The 20,712-nt window shown below is 45.3% G+C and overlaps 1 protein-coding gene across 3 annotated transcripts in view; it reads left to right on the top strand.

The window, feature by feature from the left end:
• Ahrr (aryl-hydrocarbon receptor repressor) overlaps window positions 1-20,502 on the top strand; it is an 87,594-nt gene extending 67,092 nt beyond the window's left edge. For all 3 annotated transcript variants that reach the window (XM_013123832.3, XM_040757748.1, XM_040757750.1), the window contains 6 exons: window positions 3,068-3,197; window positions 4,766-4,899; window positions 9,293-9,489; window positions 15,107-15,168; window positions 15,391-15,532; window positions 16,538-20,502. In XM_013123832.3, coding sequence (XP_012979286.1) covers window positions 3,068-3,197; window positions 4,766-4,899; window positions 9,293-9,489; window positions 15,107-15,168; window positions 15,391-15,532; window positions 16,538-17,546 — 1,674 coding nt within the window. In that variant the 3' untranslated portion in view covers window positions 17,547-20,502. The remainder of the gene's footprint in view (window positions 1-3,067; window positions 3,198-4,765; window positions 4,900-9,292; window positions 9,490-15,106; window positions 15,169-15,390; window positions 15,533-16,537) is intronic.
• Window positions 20,503-20,712: the final 210 nt, after the last annotated feature.

The following is a 20,712-nucleotide window of genomic DNA, read 5'->3' as shown; positions in this document are numbered from 1 at the left end:
TCCCTTCATTATAGAAAATGTTTCCATTGACTTTATGCAAAATATTTCACAAAAATGTTACAATAGCTTGTGATCTAGGTAGCATTTTGTATCAAATGCTTTACAAAAGTCAACAGCCAATTCCTTCCCGAGGAGGCTGCCCGAGTATACTGTCCAGCTTCTTCAGATGAGCACAGCTGTACAATTTAGGCCTATGATGCTTATTTATTCAGGAAACTTCCTCTTTCCTCAGCAACCTGTAGAAGCTATCACCAAGTGAACCAGAGCATCACAGCGCAATGATCTGAGCAAGGACAACTGTCTATGGCCATGTAGTAGATGCATACACTCTTTGCCCAAGAAGGCAAAAATGACAGTTGCCGGATATGTAACTTGTAAAAGACAGTCTTGCCGCTGTCTCATATTGCATGGAGAGTGGCTTGAAACAGAAATAAAAACTACTTCTCTAGGTGACAGCAGTATCTAGTTTTTGTGTCGTCTTTGCCCCTTCTCACATTTCTTCACATTACTTCTCTTGGCTTTCCTTTGTGGCATCTTCTCTAGGAAACCTTGAAGGACAAGGGGCCACCACACTTGTGGCATTAGTTATTAAAACAGTGATTTCTTTCTTAAATCTAAAAATATTTCATGTTTTCTTCTAATTTGTCATAGAAATATATGGCTATGCTTTGTCCTCTCTTCTGGCTTTGCTGCCTCTTCCCCTGTCTTGTCTGCCCTTTGCTCTGGTTAACTGCAGACCCACGGCTCACGTTAACCTAGATATACCCCTTCACTCCCTAAGGCATGTAGAGATGATAGATGCGAGTCTTGGGAGGCCAGTGGACACTGGAAACCACTCTCTCCAATGGCTCTACAAAGCTCGGGGTCATAAACAAACAGGTAAAAAGAATATGTGTACTAGAGCACCTGATAGCACTCTCACTCTGAGGATCATGGGAGCCCACTGTACCCAGGTCAGCAGTTTCTCTAGTTACAATCTTGTAAGGAAGTAGCACTGCCCGAAACATGATGAAAACAAGAAATTAACTCAAGGCTGGTCTAAATACATGGTGAGATATACCATACCCTGAAGATTTGTCACCATCATGAAGATGTCAGTCTTACACAATTAATGGGATTACAGTAGAAGCAGATGCACTTTGGGTGAACATTGGCACTCTAATTCTAGAATCTTCATTGACATGCATGTGCCAATAGAATAGCATTCCTAGGAGAGGAGGGGGTTGCCAGATGGCAAGGAACAGGTTTCTCAGGGACTAGGCGTTAAGTGTGATAGTGCAAGTCAGGCAGACCCACAATCAGCACTGCTCAGAGACTAGTGGCCTGGACCTATGAAAACATCCACTCCTGCAGTCATCCAAGTCAGAGAAAACCATTGTATCTCCTGTTTGTATCATACTTAGAGCAAATACCAGGGGGACGACAGATGTTTGTAGAGAGAGCAAGGCAAAGATAGGAGGAAAGAATGGCGGCTACATTATAAAATGCCAGCACATGGAGATGATGTTGTCACACAACGACCAGTCTACAGCTGTGATACTGGGCAGAATGATAGATCCCAAAGAATCCAGCATTCCTTTGGCGTGGGCTTCAACCTGTGTGTATAATGCGAATCATAATTTATGGGTATCCCAAGAGGCTCCAACATCATTCTTCCTAAAATGGGGATTTTCTCTACTCAGGTCTGTTGTTCTTTGCTGCAACTTCGGGCAATGAAACCCAATCCACCAAACTCAGCAAATCCACATGGAGTTTATTGGGAAAGGAAGCAAAGGGAGGGGTAGGTGTTAGCAGATCTGGAGCAGAAATGGAAACAGAAAGAAAACAGGCAGGAGGTGCCTGCTTATAAAGGGAAAGGGAGCGGTTTAAAATGAGTTTCAGCAGTTGGGGCTGTTGAAACTGGAGTCATGGAGCTGCTGTTGGCCAAGCTCCCCAGGTCCAGTTCCACACAGTTTCTGCATGCAGAGTCCTCTTGCAGTCACCTAAGGCATGCACGATGCAGCCCTGCAACCTTTGACAGCCTTTGAGCTGTCAGCGAGGAGCAATCACCTGTCAAATATAGATCCAGAGGCAAGGGAAGGTTGCCCGGAGAAGAGCAATCCAGGGCAGGAAGAGAGCCCAAGGATTAGGGAGCTCTGCGATTAGGAAAGGCTCCCCAAGGAGAAGGCGCAGGCCCAGGAGAGGGCTGGCGCAGAGTGACAGGTGGGTGCTAAGGAGAAACCACAGGCCAGGAGGAGAGGAGTTGGGAGCAGGAACAGGGCCAGGTTGCCCAGGACCTGGGGGGAGAGGGAGAAGCCAGGATATCAACTAAGGAACTTTTCCTCATCTGAGAAGAGTATTCTAGTTATTATAATCATTCATTTGGAAAGGATGAAACCTAGAAATAGGCATAATATGAGAACCTAGTAGACATGCTACAGGACCCAATGGCATTAGTAAGATGGGCTCCCAGTGCAAAGAATAAGATAGATTCCTCATTAGGAGGATGGTAAGGGTCATAGGAGACCTATCCAAGTTCATTAACTACCTGTACATGGAATAGTCAAAACCTAATGTCAACCTTTGCAAGCCAAAGTTTCTGCTCTGTCCACCAGACAGCTACCAGAGGACTCCAGTGCCTGAAAAATTTGGCTTGCTCTCAAGTGTGATTTTCTTTAAGGAGGTTAGAAGAAAGAGGACCAGAGTGAGGGCCATGATCCGGTGCATCCTAGGCACATCATGGACCTGGGTAGATTGAAGTATGTGACACAATTGGCATGAAGTACCAGAGTTGATTTGGGAAAGAGGACAACTCTGCCTAAGTGTCCATGGCTTTGAGGACGTGATACCACCATGCAGGCCAGATCCTGGGGGCCAGAGAGGGAAGATGCCCTGAGATGACGTGAGCATGGAGGCACACCCTTCAGGGAGGGCTCTTGGAGCCTCCCAAAGGTCTGTCTTTTTCTCAAAGCCTTTTCTTTACATATGTGGATTGTCTTTGAATGCTTGATGTGGGGATCCCGTGGTTCTTAATCCCCAGAGCATGTAAATTCAGGATGCGGCTAAAGCAGCTGCTTCTGTGTTTCAGACAGACGTAATGCACCAAAACATCTATGACTACATCCATGTGGATGACCGACAGGACTTCTGCAGACAGCTACACTGGGCCATGGACCCTCCACAGGTGGTGTTTGGACAGTCCCCACGTGCCGACACAGGTGGGCCAATTTCAATAAGATCCACATTTTTCTCTATATCTACATGGAATTTCTTCCAGGATTCTGCTTTCCTTGAACCCTCCTCCATACTCCTTCATCCAGGAGTTAGTCCATCCTAGACTCTATGTGGCTACTGAGGGTCTTGGCACCATCCTGCTTGCTCCTGTCTCCTCTGCTTTTCACTAGGGCAGGTACTTGGGATACTCAGCTCATAGAGAGAAAAACATTATTTTGTTTCATAGTTTGGAAGGGTTCCATCCATTAACTGTGGAACCTTTGCTCTTTTGCATTTAGTGAGCACATTCTAGTATGAGTGTCTAGTAAGGCAAAATCCCTAACTGGCCTCCAGCTCAGAGAGGAAAAAGAAGGGAATTGGGTCCACATTAGTTTCTTTTACTGTTACTGCAACAAAATACTTGACAAAAGCAGCTTAAGGAAGGAAGGGTTTATTTCTGTCACTGTTGGAAGATATAAACCATCATAACAGAAGGAGCGTGAGGTGGATGGGCACCCATGGTTAGGGGCGGATGGTAGTACTCAGCTCTTTTCCCCTTTTCATTCAGCCCAGGACTCAGGGTCATGGGATGATATCATCACATTTCACACAACTAATACAGTCTAGAAACTCCCTCACAGACATGCCCAGAGCTGTGTTTCCTGAGTTAATCTAGAGACTTTCAAGTTGATGATTAAGGTAATAATCACAACTCTACCCCTTGTCATGTTAACACCCAAACGTATCACTTTAAATTGTAATAGGCTCCCTAGCACATGCCCTAAAGCCTCTTGTAAGTTGCACTGCCATAGGCTGGGGTCCATGGGCCTTTGGAAGATACCTAAGATCCAAACTCCAGGCTCTGCCATATTTGGTGTTTTCCAACACCCCCTAAGAGCCAAAGAACTTATCACTTGTTTCACAAACTCTCAAGCCCATTATCTGCTTTGGACATTTAACTGAGAATCAAAAACAAAACCTTGCCCAATAGTAGTTGTCCTTCCATGCACTACAACCCTGTAAGTCACTCCCCAACAAATCCACTGTATCCAGTTGATAACGATGAGCTGTGCACGGAGTATTTCCATAAGTAGTAGGTAACAGTGGGTTTGGAGGAGACAGATGAATGTGGGTTCTGGATTTCACCCAGGAATTCATTCAGATGATGGTTTCATACAGAAACTTTAAAAATTCAAGGAAAAATTTCCACCCAACCTCAACATTCAACAGAATAATTAATTCACTTTAGACCTCAGGTGCCTCAAACAACACGGAGCAACAAACCTTAGTACCACAGGCATCAGTGCTAAAAATCAATGTCATTAAGGGTAGGGCCAATGAAAGCAAAACCCGTCAAAAGCACTGTCTCTTGGAGACACAGGGGATGGCAAAGGCTTGGGGGGAATCATGGAGAGATGTGCATTCTAAACGGGGTGGCATGTTTGTTACAAGCTTCATGGAAGCCAGTTACATGTTCTCCCGTGTGCTTATCCACTGTCTTCATAGCTCTAGTCTGTTGCTTATCAGCCCGATCAACATGTTTTATTTTGCATTATTTGAACTTTCTTATCAGACAACACCATCCTTGGGAAGTTGCTCAGGGCCCAGGAACGGGGCAAAGGCTTGCCCTCAGAATACTCGGCCTTCCTGACACGCTGCTTCATCTGTCGTGTTCGATGCTTGCTGGACAGCACCTCTGGCTTTCTGGTGAGTGGGTGCATGCCAGGGACATGTGAGGTACATGTGCAGAAAAGGTGGGGACAGAGTAAACACTGTGTGGAGGCTCTGGACAAAGTAAGCCAGCAGAGCTGGACCTTGGCAGCCTCATTCATCAGTAGACTGGAGGAAATGACATAAGACCCTGGAGGGTTCTAAGAAAAGTAGATGAAATATTTAAAAATTCACAATTTTCAATTCGATTTATTTAAAACTCATTTTAAAAATCTTTTCTAGGGCTGGAGATATCATCAATAAATAGGGCACTTCCCTAGCATGCACAGAGTCCTGGGTTTGATTCCCAGTACCACATGAACTGTGTATGGTGGCTCATACTTAAAGTTCCAGCAGTTGGGAAGTAGGGAGATCAGAAGTTTAGTTATTCCCAGTTACAAGGCCGGCCAGGGGTGCATGACACCTTGTCTCTAAGTAAATAAATAGGCATTAAAAATAGGGCTGATGTGATTGTTCAGTGGGTAAATGTGCTTGATGTCAAACCTGACCACTGAGTTTGATCTCTAGGACTCATATAGTGGAAAGGGAGAGCTGGCTCTTGGAAATCATCTTCTGGTCTCCACATGTGCACCGTGACACGGCTGAGACCACAGTTTTGGCTGCAGCCCTTCACCCCTACAGCACTTAGGTTTCCACCATTTTAAAAATGTAGTGATTTTTCTTTATTATTTTATTAGTAGACTTACATAATTTTATTATTTTATTTGAGTGTTTAGCCTACATATATGCATTACCTTGTGCATGTTTCATGCCCATAGAGATCAGAAGAGGGCATCGAATCCCCTGGAATTGGAGTTAGAGATAGCTTTGAACCCATATTCATTCTGGGAATTGAACTCAGGTCTTCTGCAAGAGCAATGTGTGCTCTTCACACCTAGCCATCTCTCCAGCATCTCTCCAGCTCTAGGTTTCCACTTTTTACACTTTTCCACCTCATACGGAGGTGGAAGACGATGGAGCCCCAGGAGTCAAGCCCTGGGGGCTGCAGATCCTTGTAGAGCATCCACCAAAGGCTGGGCTCTGCACGCTTGAGAAAGAGCCCTAAGGAAATCTGTGTGAAATCTACTTAGAGTCTCAGTATACCCTCATGTTCTATCACAATTTGTGGAGTGTTTTTTCCAATTCACACCAGCTTCACCCAGCTCTGTTTCCATGGCTCTGCGAGCTACCCCCAAGCTGACATTTCAGACACAGGATAGAAGATCTCAGAATTGCCTTCCCTCCACCCACTCAGTCCTTCCCAGACAACTCACAGGGAAAGGGGTCCACAGCAGCTGATAGGCCAGGGGCTTTTATTATCACTAGCCTTTCCTTGTTCATTGTTTGGTTTTGTTTTTTTCATAAACAGTTGTTTTAAAAAATAAAGATGTTAATTACATATAATGCCAACTCAGTCCTTCAGAAGAGTAGAGAGGGAAAACCAGAATGTTCCTTCCTACTAACACTCAGCTTCTAGGCCCACAATCCATACCTGAGGCTGTCCTTATCTGGCCCCTTCTGCCTAACCTCACTGTAAGATCTGCTTGGGTGGAAAGAAAAATTCATTAAAAGTACCAAGTCAGAGAGTCAAAGAAGCCTCTGACTCAGAGTCGCAAGTCTCGGTGTCAGAGAAAATAGCAAGAGGTGGGAGAAGCATTGCTGGTTTTACAGTGGGAAGGCAGTTTAGAGTAGTGGGGAGGAGGTTTGTAGGGCAGAGGAGCCTGGGGGCTTTGATATGCTTTATAGGTAAGTGTTAATAGGGACCTGTCTTAGGGTTACTATTACTATAATGAAGCACCATGACCAAGAGCAAGACAGGGAGGAAAGGGCTGATTTGGCTCACACTTCCACATGTAGTCCATCACCGAAGGAAGCCAGGACAGGAACTCAAACAAGGCCAGAACTTGGAGGCCGGAGCTGATGCAGAGGCCATGGAGGGATGCTGCTTACTGACTTGCTCACATAGATTGCTCATCCTGTTTTCTTATGGAACCCAGGACTGCCAACCCCCAGGTAGCCACACCCACAATGGGCTTACCCTCCTACATCAATTATCAATTAAAACCCCCACAGGCTTGCTTACAGCCCATCCTATGGAGGCATTTTCTCAGTTGAGGCTCCCTCCTTTCTGATGACCCTAGCTTGTGCCAAGTTAGCATAAAACTGTCAGGGACAGGACTGAAAAGGCATGAAAATTGGAGTGGGGATTTTGATATGTGTTACAGATATGTGCTAGTAGGGAAAAGATAAGGGAGGTCATGGCTCTTTCTGACAGACAGAAATGCTGAGCGTAAGTGTCTGTTTATTGCTAGCAATCCTTCTGTTTACCTGGTCAGAGTCCAACTTGAATACTGTCTATTTGGGGATTGAGACCTAACACCTTAGATTGACTTTGCCCAGTGATGGTAGCTGAACATGGTAACAATTCAGTTTATGGCAATACTTAATTCTTTGGCCATTTATCAGTGAAATGGTAGCTGACTCCTGACCCCAGATAATACTCTATTGATCATTTCTGCCTTTGATAAATCAACATCATCATTATTGGCTACAACAATGAAAAATTGATCCTTAGCAAGTATAGTTTTGGATCATGAGACCCAAGTGAACAGGAAAGAAAATGCTGAAGCACAATGGTGAGCCAGCCTTCCTGGACTTCAGGTGTAGGTCGAGCCTTACATGTCCCACCCTGGCATGTTGTCCTGCCCATAGGGCTCCAAGCAAAAGAGTTCTGCCCATGATTCTATGCTTAACACCATAAACAGGATCACTCGTCTTCTATCTGAGCAATCAATAGCTAATGAAGGTTCTTGTTCTAATAACATTTCACTCTGAAATCTAAGTGTGTTGAGGGAGTCATTATTATAAATTCTCTTCATGAGAGAGGATCTAACTATATAATAGAGCAGAGATAGACTTAGAATAAAACTGAAACAAATACCAAATAGAGGAATTAGTTTAATTTTACACTTGCAATAATGTCTACAGAAATAAATGTCTTCAGCAGGTGACCTGCTGAGAATTGAACCAGTCAAAATTCCAACATGATGGAAAAGGGGTTCAGGAGGTCCCCACCCCTTGGTCAGGAGCTATTGGCAAATTGATGGCTGCTAGGATAAAGCAGGTCATTTTTCTTTGTGAGCGTAATCACTGGCAGGTGGCCCATACTCTACCGGTGGCTCTATACCCATGTGCATATCATGTGCACATGGGGCGCACTAATTGAACTTACTGGGTTTTTTTTAAAAAATGAAAAGGATATGAAGGGGAAGGAGACATATTGGGGAATGGGGGAGCTAACAGGGAGATTCAGGATTGATATAATCAAAATACATTTTATATATGTATTAAATTCTCAAATAATAAACTAAAACATAGCTAAAAAGAAATAAGTGTGATTTATTCTTCCTTTCAAATCTCTTGTCCATACCGATTCACAAAGAGCCACTGATACGGGGTTAATTTAGGCACTCATAGTCCCTTTCCACTTCATCCCAAAGTCTAGGAAGGGATGGGGAGAGTGCTGCCTGCCCAGGATCAGTTGTTAAAACATTGAGATCTGATTGATCTTATATCAATCATTCTGAGTTAGCGGGAAACTGACAAACACTGCAAATCTAGAATTGTTTTCCTTAGAGCTGGGCACTGAGCGCTCCCCAGTACACCACTGCCTAAATTTCCCCACATGTATGTGACTGACGCTTAGTGGATCCTTGCAATTGTTCATTCCACAACCCATGAATGTACTCAGGCATGGGTGAGTGGATGGGCTGAAAAGAAGAGAAGAAGGTTGGAGGAAGAGAAGATAGATGCATAAAAGGATAGAGTCCGTGCTGCTAGGTCATCTGAAGTCAGGAAAACCCTGAAGGAACTTGGGAACTAATTCAGTGATATTGCAACCTTTCCTATATAAAAAATTATGTTTTAAATTTTCTTTTGTCACAAATACCTAAGCTCTCTGCTGGCACTTAAACTTATACTGTATATTCTAGAATAATGAAATCAAGCTGTCCTCATCTTCTCATTGAACGTGGGGAATGCTAATTTAGAAATTAGCAAAGTTAAACCTGGATCAGCTCCCAGGGAACTTTCCACGGAACTCCTGCAAATGATGGCTGAGGTATAGGTCTATGATAACTCAGGTAGATGTGTACTCATGCTTGTCTATACACATACGGGGGGTGGGCACGTGTCAATATGTGCATGGGAGAGATTATGCTCTCCATAAAGAGTCTTGAGATTGCCAGTAAAGGAACTGTAGCCCTAGGGCAGAGCGCCACTAAGGTAGGGGAGGCAGGTGTCTCCTAAAGTCTTAGGATGCTGATGGTATTGCTACAAAGTTACCTTCACGACTCTGTGAACAGCCGTCTTTCTGTCTTTAAAACACCAGACTATGCAGTTCCAAGGAAAACTAAAATTCCTGTTTGGCCAGAAGAAGAAGGCACCATCAGGAACAGCCCTGCCCCCTCGGCTCTCCTTGTTTTGCATTGTGGTGCCGGTCCTGCCTTCTGTGGCTGAGATGAAAGCGAAAAGTGCCTTCCTGAGGGCGAAGCACAGGGCAGACATTGTGGTCACCGTGGACTCAAGGTGAGCATGGACTGTCACGTCATGACCTTAACTTGTGACAGCAAGATGCCCTACATGTAGTAATTTCTGTTTAATTCTTCCCGATAAGTAATACACATGAAGTCTGATATTTTAAAGCCCTTACACAATGTACCCCATTACTACTAGAGAAAAGTATCTTTTCAAAATTGATGCAAACTGTAGCACCATGAGCTTCCATGGCAACTGCTCTAAAGCTGTCCTTAACCTCTAGGCTCACGGCTTTGCCCCAGAGAGAGGCCACAATGAGTCGGTCACCTGTATGGTCCCTGCCTCCTCCTCAGTTCGTTGGTGTTGGGAACAACCCAGATAGATATTTAGCCAGCACACGGAAGGTTAGTGTCAGGACTGTGCTGGCTTTCTAGGTCCTGGCAAACTGAGTCCCTCATCTGACCAGCTCTGTGGCATTTTCTCAACTTTTGAGAGTAGAAAACACTCCTAGTTTTCTGGGCCGTGTCTATGATGGATTCTTGGATCCATTCCCTTGAGAGATTTAAAATGTTATGCACATAATGCTATTTTCTACCTGGCATAGTGACATGGGAGTAAGAGGTCAGAGGGAACTGGGAGACAGGGATGCCTGAACTTGACTCCTGTTTTGTGACATTCTTCTTGGAGAGACATAAACAAATGTCTACTCACCCGAGATGGTGAACTAAAGACAGACCAAAGTATGGACAGCACAAAGTCCAACTTGGTAAGCTATGAGTTTTATTAGGGTTGCTTATAGGAATGTGGGTGAGACTTACAGGAGCAGAAGTGACTCAAAGACAGCGTCATCACAGTGGCCCACCCCAGCATGAGTGACAGATGACAGAGACCGGAAACCTGGAGCACAGTGCACAGCCTGCAGGCAGCACAATAGGTTGTGGAGTGGGCTTTCCTGGTGCTCTGTTGGTCCGAGCCTTTCCCAGGCAGTGCAGCTTCTCTGAGGGGCTTCTAGGAAGTTTGGCTTGAGAGACTCTCAGCAGTTTTTGCTGCTTATACACTCTTGGGAGATGCCTAGTGAATCTGTTCAGTTTCAGGGACTGTCCTATCTTAGTGATCTTTCCTGAAAGATGGAGAGTTTTACCTTCCTTAGGACAACTTGTTTTGCCTCATTTCTCTGCGAACATCCTGACATTAAATATTTCTTTTACATCCTATGTCTTAAGGAGTTTCTCTAGGAGGAAGCTGCTTCACAGTAATTTTCTACATAGATTATGGGCAACACTTTCTCCGGTTCCACTATAATAGCAGTAGTAAAACAAAACAAAACAAAACAAAACAAAACAACAACAAAAAACCCTAATTCCCAGACACTTGTATGTCCTTCAGCGACTAAAGCAGAACCAAGCTTGTCCACCTCCCCGCTCCAGAGCATACTAAGGTCTCAGGCTATAGTTGCATTGTTAGCCAAGACAGCAGTCTTGGAATAAATCGTGAAATCTGAGATGGTGCCTCCATCTATTTGAAATTGAGCTAGGAGTTTCAGCTGTAACCCTGAACCTGAGCCATGGTACTCTACTCATGGAGGCAGATGTGAACTCTTCTCTGACCCTAGTTGCTGGAAGAGTGCTGGGGAGGGGCCTCTGGGACCACCATCTCCTTATCCGTTTGTCTGCTTCACAGTGCAGCCTCCATGAGGGGAGTTAAAGGCCTTATCAGGCCATTTCAGGAGGCAGTGTCCATTCTACTGGCCTCCCCATCCTGACCTGAGGATGTCATGCCCAAAGCAGTGCCACTACTGAGTCCTTCCTGGTCCATGGGCTACTCTGTGATCTCTCTTGGGTCACTGGCTGAAAAGGAAGGGATCCTGCTTGCTCTGCCCCCGAACCCCCTATCCCATCTCCTTCCTGATTCTCAGGGAGGGTGAGGCCTTCCTTGGGGGAATCTTCAAAGTATGTCATATCATTTGGAGCAGGGCCTAGGCCCTCCCTCATGTGTCTAGGCTGAGAGAGTATCCCTCTGTGTGGAATGGGCTCCCAAAGTCCATTCATGCACTAGGAATAAATACTGATTGATTGCCAGAGGCCCCATAGATTGCCCACGCTTTCTAACTGACACACACGTTCAGTTAGAACAGTCCTATGCTGGTTTCCCAGCTATCAGTCTGGGCTCCATGAACTCCCCCTTGTTCAGGTCAGCTGTTTCTGTGGGTTTCTCCAGCCTGGTCTTGAACCCTTTGCTAATCACTCCTCCCTCCGTGAAACTGGATTCCAGGAGTTCAGCTCAGTGTTTAGCTGTGTCAGCTTTTGCTTCCATCAGCTACTGGATGAAGGCTTTAGGATAGCATATAAGGCAGTCATCAATCTTATTATAGGGGAAGGGAAATTAAGGTAGCCTCTCTGGTATTGCTTAGATTGTTAGTTGGGGTCATCCTTGTAGATCTCTGGACATTTCCCTAGTGCCAGATTTCTCTTTAAACCTATAATGGTTCCCTCTATTATGGAATCTCTTTCCTTGCTCTCCTCTATTCTTCCACTGACTCAATCTTCCTGCTCCCTCATGTCCTCCTCTCCCATCCTCTTCTCCCCCTCTCTTTCTCCTAACTCCCTCTCTCCTCCCCACATGCTCCCCATTTGTTCTTGTCCCTTTCCCCTTCTTGGGGGATCCATGTATGTCTCTCTTAGGGTTCTCCTTGTTTCCTAGCTTCTCTGGGGTTATGGATTATAGGCTGGTAATCCTTTGCTCTATGTCTAAAATCCATAAATGAGTGAGTACACACCATGTTTGTCTTTTGGTGACTGGGTTACTTCACTCAGGATGGTTTCTTCTAGTTCCATCCATTTGCCTGTGAATTTCAAGATTCCATTGTTTTTTTCCGCTGAGTAGTACTCCATTGTGTAAATGTACCACATTTTCTCTATCCATTCTTCAGTTGGCCTTTCTCCTAATGGGTTTGCCACCATATCTGTGACACTCACCTTTGCCTTCTGTAAATGATATGTGCAGTGTCTACCTGGCACTGAAGCCAGAGTTGCACCCCCATGGTCTCCTGAGTGCAGGGCATATGGAATTAGACTCCAAGGATGAAACTAGGGCTGAAGATAGCCTATGAGGTTCCCAACATGGACCAGCAAACTGAGAAAAGCAGACGTCTAAAACATTAAAAAAATAAGTTTGGATATACTCTCATTTTTTATTACAGAAACAGCATTTAAAATATAAGGGAAGAAAAGCAAGTCCAATGGGAAGAATACTTAAATGCCGTGGCCTAGCCAGAGCCCAGTGGTCTGCAGAGCCTAGTAGGAAAGGCATCTGTGTAAGGCAGGAGGAAAGATCAGTGTATAACAACCTCTAGGGGTACTCTGCCTTTGCTCATTGTCTGAGTTTTCTATTTTTAAAGGGTAATTTGGATTGTTTTCATCAGAGATTCCCACAAACTTTCTCTTTTCCAAATAGTTTTCTAGCCCCAAAGCAAAGCTCTGGGAATACTACTGCAGTGCTCAGAGCTGGGCCTGGAGAGAGACCTCCAGGGCACTCTGAAACCCAATTTCTGGTACCATTTCACTCCGTCTTTTAGGCATGGTGGGCACAAGATTGGGGACACCCCCTTTCAGGGAGACACCTACATAGATTTGTAGGATTTCTGAACACAGCAGCCCTACAAGTAGGTGCCATCCTATGCAAACTATTGAGACCCTTATGGAGAACCTGGAGTTCCGGACTCTGACCCCTCTGCCCTGACCTGAATTCAGAACTGCTGTCAGCAAGCGCACCACAATCCATTCCCTGTGGGGGCAGAGATAGTGGTGCCAGCCCTGAGAGCTGGCTCTGGGAGCAGCTGCTGCCTCTCACAGCTTTCTTACAAGGCTTTGTGCTGGCTGTTCCTCTTAATTGATTCAGCCTGCTGTGTTCTACCTGCTAACACTTATTTCAAATCCCTAAATCAACACTTGCCACAGTTTTGTCATTGTCGATACACAGTGGGAAAAGGATGCTTCTCAGAGAGTACACATTCCCGGCAGTGCCTCAGCAGGCCAGACTTCCCTCTCTCAGTCTCAGCTCTTCACAGACCCCAGGTACAAAGAGCACAGAGCACTCTGGACTGAGCTTAGTAGATAGAGTTTGAGGTCCAGCACTGGTACCCAGTAGAGGGGCGTCATCAGGTAAGCCACCTAAATTTCTCCTTCAAAAAGCAAAATGGCTCTATCAGGATGACTCAAAATTATTCTAAATAGTATTTAAGGGCAAAATCCAATACTCCAGTAGTCTTAGCAGGCCAGGCTTGGCCACTCATCCAGATATGCCCATTAAAGAGACCAGTAGTGATAAAGTAGAGAAGGCAGACATCAATGGTAGTACTTTTGAAACAGGAACATATGAAAGGGCCACATCTTTGGATCATTTGTATAAGCTTTTGGCTAAAATAGAGGCAGAACTGGGGTAAGGGTATGCTAAATTAAGCAGTTTCTGCTCCAGGCATGGTAATTTGGTTAATCATTGTTTTAGTTCTGGTTCTGCAGAGTGGAAATGGTTATTATTTCTTCAAACTACAGCCCCACTATCATGGGCGATCTGTCTTATGAGGCACCCCTGTTGCTGGAATCTAAGGTGTCTGGAGGTTTGGGGAAACAACTAAAGCCATTTAGTCACCTTTTGCGAATGTGAAACAGAATGCAATAAAAAGCTGTCAGTGAGATGCCTCCATTATTCTTATCTTTATGCCTTGAAGATGGATAAGATAGTGTGCTAGATAGTTTTATGTCAACCACAAGTTATCTGAAAAGGAGGGAACCTCAGCTGAGAAAATGCCGCTATAAGATCCAGCTGGAGGGCCTTTTCTTAATTAGTGATTGATGGGAGAGGACCAGCCCATTGTGGGTGGTGCCATCCCTGAGCTGGTGGTGGATCGTTGGGTTCTAGAAGAAAATAAGATGAGCAAGCCGTATAAGCAAGCTAGTAAACAGAACTCCATGGCTTCTGCATCAGCTGCTGCTTCCAACTTCCTGCCCTGCTTGAGTTCCCGCCCTCACTGCTGTCAATAACTGTTATACGGAACTGTGAGTGAAATAAACCCTATCTTCCACAAACTGCTTTTGGTCCTGATACTTCATCATAGCAATAACAACAAGAAATAAGACAGATAGAATAGGTAGCCCTAGTTTCTAGATAGATACTCCATGAATGATTAGCGTACCTATGTACATAGGTAAGCAGGTAGCCTAAATTTGTGAGCCCAAATGAGGAGTTTGGTTTTTAATAAAAACAACTTCCAAGTGCCTGTCATAACTCTCACCCAACCCCCACATACCCATATTTACCCTGGGAATAATGGCTTCCTGATCACTAATTCATTGTTACAGTGATTATATAGAACATGACTTCCTTGAATCACAGGGGTCAATGCATTTTCCTTCTGGCTTTCTGGAGGGGAGGAAGGCACAGTCTCTAAGAGCCGCCTATGTGCCATCTACCTCCCAAAGTAATTAACTAGCTTTGTATTGAACCCCAAATGCAATGTGCTTCAGATCTTCAGAAAAATCTCTGCAATATAAAGATTAAAAGGTGTAAGTTGTTTCTATGTTCTCTTGAGCAAATAGTAATACCCGTCTTGCTAATTCCTTTCATTGCCATATTGTTAATATACATTAATGTTGTTATCTGGTCTTCACAGGGCAAAAGCTGTTACAAGTCTGTGTGAATCAGAATTGCATCCCAAACCCAGTTACTTAGCAGGTACTTCTAAACCTTCATTTTCTCTTCTTTTCTCTATGGCAAGATGCTCTTGTACCTGAGAGAGTTCCCCAATGCCTACAGAACTCTGTGTATTCCCCAGAGATGCCAGGGTAAGCAGGGAGCACCACTGAGATAATTGCCTGCTGTTGTCACTCTGGTCCTGGTCACTGCTGAGAAAAATCATCTTGTTGTGACATCTCTCCCCTTTCTAAATTCCAACAGGAAGGAGCAACGGAGAAAATGGCATTTCACTGTTCAGGGGACAAACAGATAAGAGCCACTGGGCCCGGGCCCTAGCCAGGCCTTCATGTCTGTGCCTCAGGGGTGGTCCTGACCTCCTCCTGAACCCCAAGGAGGCTTCAGGGTAAGTGGTGCCTGGTTAAGTCACTGTGGTTGTCAGAGTTAAAGAGTTGGATAGGCATGGAGAAGAAATAGTAGCTGTAGCCCTGACACCTGTGTGCTTATAGACATCTCGGCCTAGGCCGCAAGCAGTCAGGGAGGAGTATGTTTGGTTCAGAAATCCTTTCAGGCCACAGCCCTCCTCTCACCGGCCACCTGCCACATGCCCGCCCTCTTGCCAAATCCTGACCAGGGGTCTCTACCAAAGTGGCTACTAGGTAGTAAGTACCCTCCTTATCGCTCTCCACACAGATGCTAGTCCTGAAGCCATGGTGTCCTGTAGTCAACCACAGGACTGTTCTTTTAGTTTGATAGTCACTACAGCTGATACAGGATACTCACCCATACCCAGTGATGGCTCCCTGGAGCAAGAACATCGTGCTGCCTGGGAGCCTAGGAGCCAAGGAAGGCTCTTCACTGCTCCCTTGGATTGACATAGGTGGTTGAGAGGGCCGATGTGTTCTGGGAAGACTTGAAGCTGCCCTTGGGATTTGATTGGTAGCATACTAAGTTGCCGTCCTCTCATAGAAAAGCTGGTGTGATGGGAGTTGTCCTTTTGTACATATGTTTCTCTTATTGATTGATGACTAAAACACTGATTGGCTGATTGACCAGGCAGGAAGTATAGCCGGGCTAGGAGATGAGGAGAATTCTGGGAAACATAGGCAGACAGAGTCGTCATGTAGAACCCAGGAAGAGAGGATGCACAAGGCATTCTCCTGTAAGTCAAGACCATGTGGAAGTACATAGATTGATAGAAATGGGCTAATAATTAAGACAGAACTAGCCAATAAGAATCCCTAGCCAATCGCCAACAGTTTTATGATTAATGTAAGTCTTTGTGTGCTTATTTGGGGCTAAGAAGGGTGTTGGGACCTGCTGGGCCAAGAGTCTCCTGTATCACTGAGGCCCTAAGGAGGTAAGAGTATCCCTTTTGTTACTATGTTCAATGGCTCTCCTTTCTCTGAAGGGACAGAGAAGAAGAGGACCAGAAGCATGTACCAAGGAGATCTACTGGTGCCCGGGGTCAGAGGGAGATGCACAAGTACAATTATGGCTTGGAAACACCAGTACACTTGAGGCACCTGAACTGGAGCACAGAACAGAGAGGTCAGGAGGTCACTACCAAGCTGACTCGGCAGTCCAGTAAAAATGAGCCATCCGCATGTCCAATACCCCATGGTTCCTGTATGCCCTACCATGGAAGCCAGGGCATGTTCAGTGCCAGCAATATGACTTCTTTCAAAGATTTACCAGATCATCCCACTGGTGCCTACTGCAGCCAAATGAACAGACCTTTGCAAGATATCCACCAGGGCCAGGTACATCCTTCTACCTGTCATATCCCTCAGGGCAGCCTGGGATCCAGGATCCCTCTGCCTGGAATGCAGCGCTTCACAGCCAGGGGATTTTCTACAGAGGATGCAAAATTGTCCAGCCTGCCAGTCACCATAGACACCCCATGTAATCCAGTATTGTCACTGGAAGTACCAATCAAGATGGAAAATGAATCTGGGTCCCAGGATATAGTTGATGCCAGCACAACTAGTCGGGTATGGCTGGGAGCTAGTGACATGGCCAGGAGACATCTGGTCAGTTTCCCTGCCAGGATGCACCTGAAAACAGAGCCCGACTATAGGCAACAGGTCTGTACCCCACACCTTGGGCATGGTATGCTGGTAGCTAATACCCACAGCAGAGACACTGTTGGATCCTGCAGGGAGCAAGCTCCTCTCCATCCTGCACATTGCACCTGCCTGGATCCAGAACCTCCTCATCACCTCTTCATGCGGGGCCACAGTGAGAACCAGCATCCCTCATTGGACCAAGACTGCAGAGCTCCAATTGTTAAGAGTGAGCCCCTGGATTCAGCATCATGGGTTGGTCCTGGCCAGGTGGCTGTGCCTAGGATGTTCCCTAAGAGTACCTCTATAAGTGTGATCCCACCCAAAGGCTCCGATGGGATTTTCCTACCCTAGAGCTGCTTCTCTACTGGAAATCTCAGTCCCTGGATGATGGGATATGATCAGAGATTCTTCTAGAAACACTCTTTACAGAACTCAATGAATGAGGATGAGATTTCCTGTGTGTAGCTGAGCAGTAGAGCATCCTGAATGATGTAATACATCAGGGGATTCTCATGCATAAACCCAAGTCTGTTCAGGTGGACAGTATTTCTCTTTGAAATTAAAGCGTTTAGGAAAGTAGTCTATAGTATTCAATGCTGGGCAAACCCAACTGATGTGTCAAAGTGATGTGTCCCTGGTGGCCAATCTTGCTACATCTCCTGTCTGTATGCAACAGGAGTTCTGAGGCTTCTGAGGAGATCTGAAGCCACACTTTGCACAGTGATAGTCAGGGAAACATCCCATCCCATCTGGTATTTTCTGTGGATTTCTGAATATGGTTATGTACCCGTGTCCCTGTGCACAACACATGGTGGAGGTTATAGTGTCCAGGCAAGGAACCAGGGAAACACAGCATACAGAGAAGGGTGAATCCATACTGTTGAGGAGGCATTGTCTCTGCCTGTTGTCTGCATGACTTTCAGGTAAGAGCAACAGTTCCTAGCATAGGGAGACTTAGGGGCAAGAGGGCAGCCAGTGTTTGTTTTGAATTGTAAAGGCAATGCACTCTGATTTTGGGAAATGTGGATATTAAATACAAAGCAGAAAGGAAGGGTTACCACGAACCATTGGTGAAATGGCTTATGGCAGGTGGAGCAGTTGCGAGTGTTACCGGAAAGGGCTGAGACCACAAATCCTGCTCCATTAGCATAGAGTCCTCTGAACAGGAAAAAACCTGCTGTGTGGTACATATAGTCTTCCTTGGGGATGAGCATCTGCCTCTGATGTTACTTTCCCTGAGGTCCTAGGAATGCTTGCTAAGGAGCTTTCGGGAGCCCATAGCTAATTCTGCTAGGTAGGCTCTCCAATACAGATTTTCTGTCCTTTATCTATGGTCCTAGGATATCATTGCCAGTCACTGTCTTAGTGGAGAAGGTGTCTGGAAAATACTATTGCCTTGTTAGAATCAGGTTGGGTGGGCAGGACCAGGTCCTCTGCTCTGCTCTTGAACTGTCTGACTCTCAAGGGACAGGGATACGAGTGAAGATCTAGAACTGAGACTACCTGCTCTGGGAGCCTGGGGATTTGTGTTCTCTCTGTTTCTCAGTCCACAGAGGCTTTTCAAAGGGGGGCAAGACAGGAGCTGTGCTGTCATGGATGTGAGGCATACTCATACCTTCTCTCCATCACCTAAAACCTGAAGTCAGAATGGTATCTCAGCTTTGCACCCTGCGCCCAGCCACCCGTCTCCTTCCTTTCTTTCGATTGTCCCAGTCCCACTTTACACATTTCTGTCGGGCATAGCTCACCCTGTGGGTATTAATGAATAGCAACAGGTAGAATCTGAGTCTTCCTCAACACTTCCTGTTCTAACCACATGCCCAGCTCCCAAGGACAGGACATGCTCAAACCACCCATGTGTCTGACACTCTAGTATGTCTCTCTGAAAGTAATTAGCTATGTTCCTATCCTCAGCCAGACTCAGCATCCTATATGCTTTCTATGCAAGGGTCAGAGAACACATTAGACTGTCGTGCTCCAGTGTATACAACATTTCCCAAGCATCCTGGAGCCAGTAGAATAAACCTGAGAAAAGAGATCAAAAAGAGGGAATTCAGAGATATATTTAAGCATAGTGGTGTGTACTACTCAAGTGGAAGATCAGCAGTCCAAGCCTACATGAGACCCTTCTCAAGTAAAATAAAATAAATGCATTATTACATACTTGCCATTTTAGGTAGATTCCCATACCTTGCTATGTCACCAGAGAGGAGCCATGCCCCCCACTGCTGAAGCCTGTATGTCCTCTGCTCAGGTACTCTGAACCTTTCAGATGTACCTCACCTGTACCTATGCTGGGATGAATTACCAAGTGAGGAGTGGAGTGTGGGCAGCTCAACAGGTCAGGCTTTATGTACACTGAGCTCTGCACTAGGATGTCAGTTCTACAGATTTTGTGTGTGGGAGACACCACACAACATGGCAAGCTTGGCTCCCTGGTGCCAGCACTGTCCATGGAAGCTCAAATCCTCCACATCTGCACTTACTGCTTCTCATTCATCACAAATCCCCAGTCAACTTGCACAGAAGGTGCACCATTGGGGAATGTTCTTCTGTGTATATTTTCATCTTATTGGTCGATGAATAAAACACTGACTGATTGGTCAGGCAGGATGATAAGTAGGATAGTAGACAAGGAGGATTCTGGGAAGTATAGGCAGAGAGGAGTCGGCATGTGATTCCAGGAAGTGACATAGTTGGGCAGAATCAGGATATAAGCAGGCACAAATAGGAAATTGTACTCTTCTCAGCGGAGACGTTGAGCCATCATCGAGTTGCAGGTCTGGTAAGCCAAACCATGTAGAATTATGTATAGTTATGGGTTAATAATTGAGTCAAAGCTAGCCCACAGGAACTCATAGCTAACGGCCAGCAGTACTATAATTAATATAAGTCTCTCTGTGTTATTTGGGGCTGACATGGCTTTGGGACCGGGCTGGTGGGAAGAATTCACGTTACAGTGCACAGAGGTTACTCCTGCTTTAGGACTTCACCATCCACACTAACTACAGGCTCACACTTTTGTGATATCTAGCTTTTGCCTATATGGCTAAAAAATATCAAATATAATGAGAGATGGGCTAAGAGGGAATAAATATAAAGTGTCCTTTATATTTATAGTTTCTACTAGAAAAAAGTCCTCAAGATCTAGACTGGCCCAACAAACTTTATAGATACACTACAATGCAGCTTTCTGTGCTGTTTTCTCAATGCTTTGTTTTGACAGAGAATCTAAATGCATTTTTCATACTGTGGTCTGTACTAAATTTGTAAAACTTGTGTAAAATAAACCTCATGTTTCCATGTACTTAGTGTAAGATTGTGTGCATTTTCCTCCAGAGAGTGTTTTGGACTTACATTCTAGGACAGCAGAATGGAATAATAAATGTAAAAGTAGAAAGACTGGAATTGAGGGCTGGGGTTGGGCCCTCCTCTGCTTTCGGTGAGGGGTTGGGACCCTCACATGCCCTCAGAACACCCAGACTCACACTGCCAATGAACAGTGAGGAAGGCATGA

Source organism: Mesocricetus auratus, unplaced genomic scaffold (genome assembly GCF_017639785.1).
Source record: "Mesocricetus auratus isolate SY011 unplaced genomic scaffold, BCM_Maur_2.0 Super-Scaffold_100015, whole genome shotgun sequence".
Lineage (NCBI taxonomy): Eukaryota > Metazoa > Chordata > Mammalia > Rodentia > Cricetidae > Mesocricetus > Mesocricetus auratus.
Note: the sequence above shows the minus strand (reverse complement) of the source record. Positions and strands in the feature narration are given on the sequence as shown.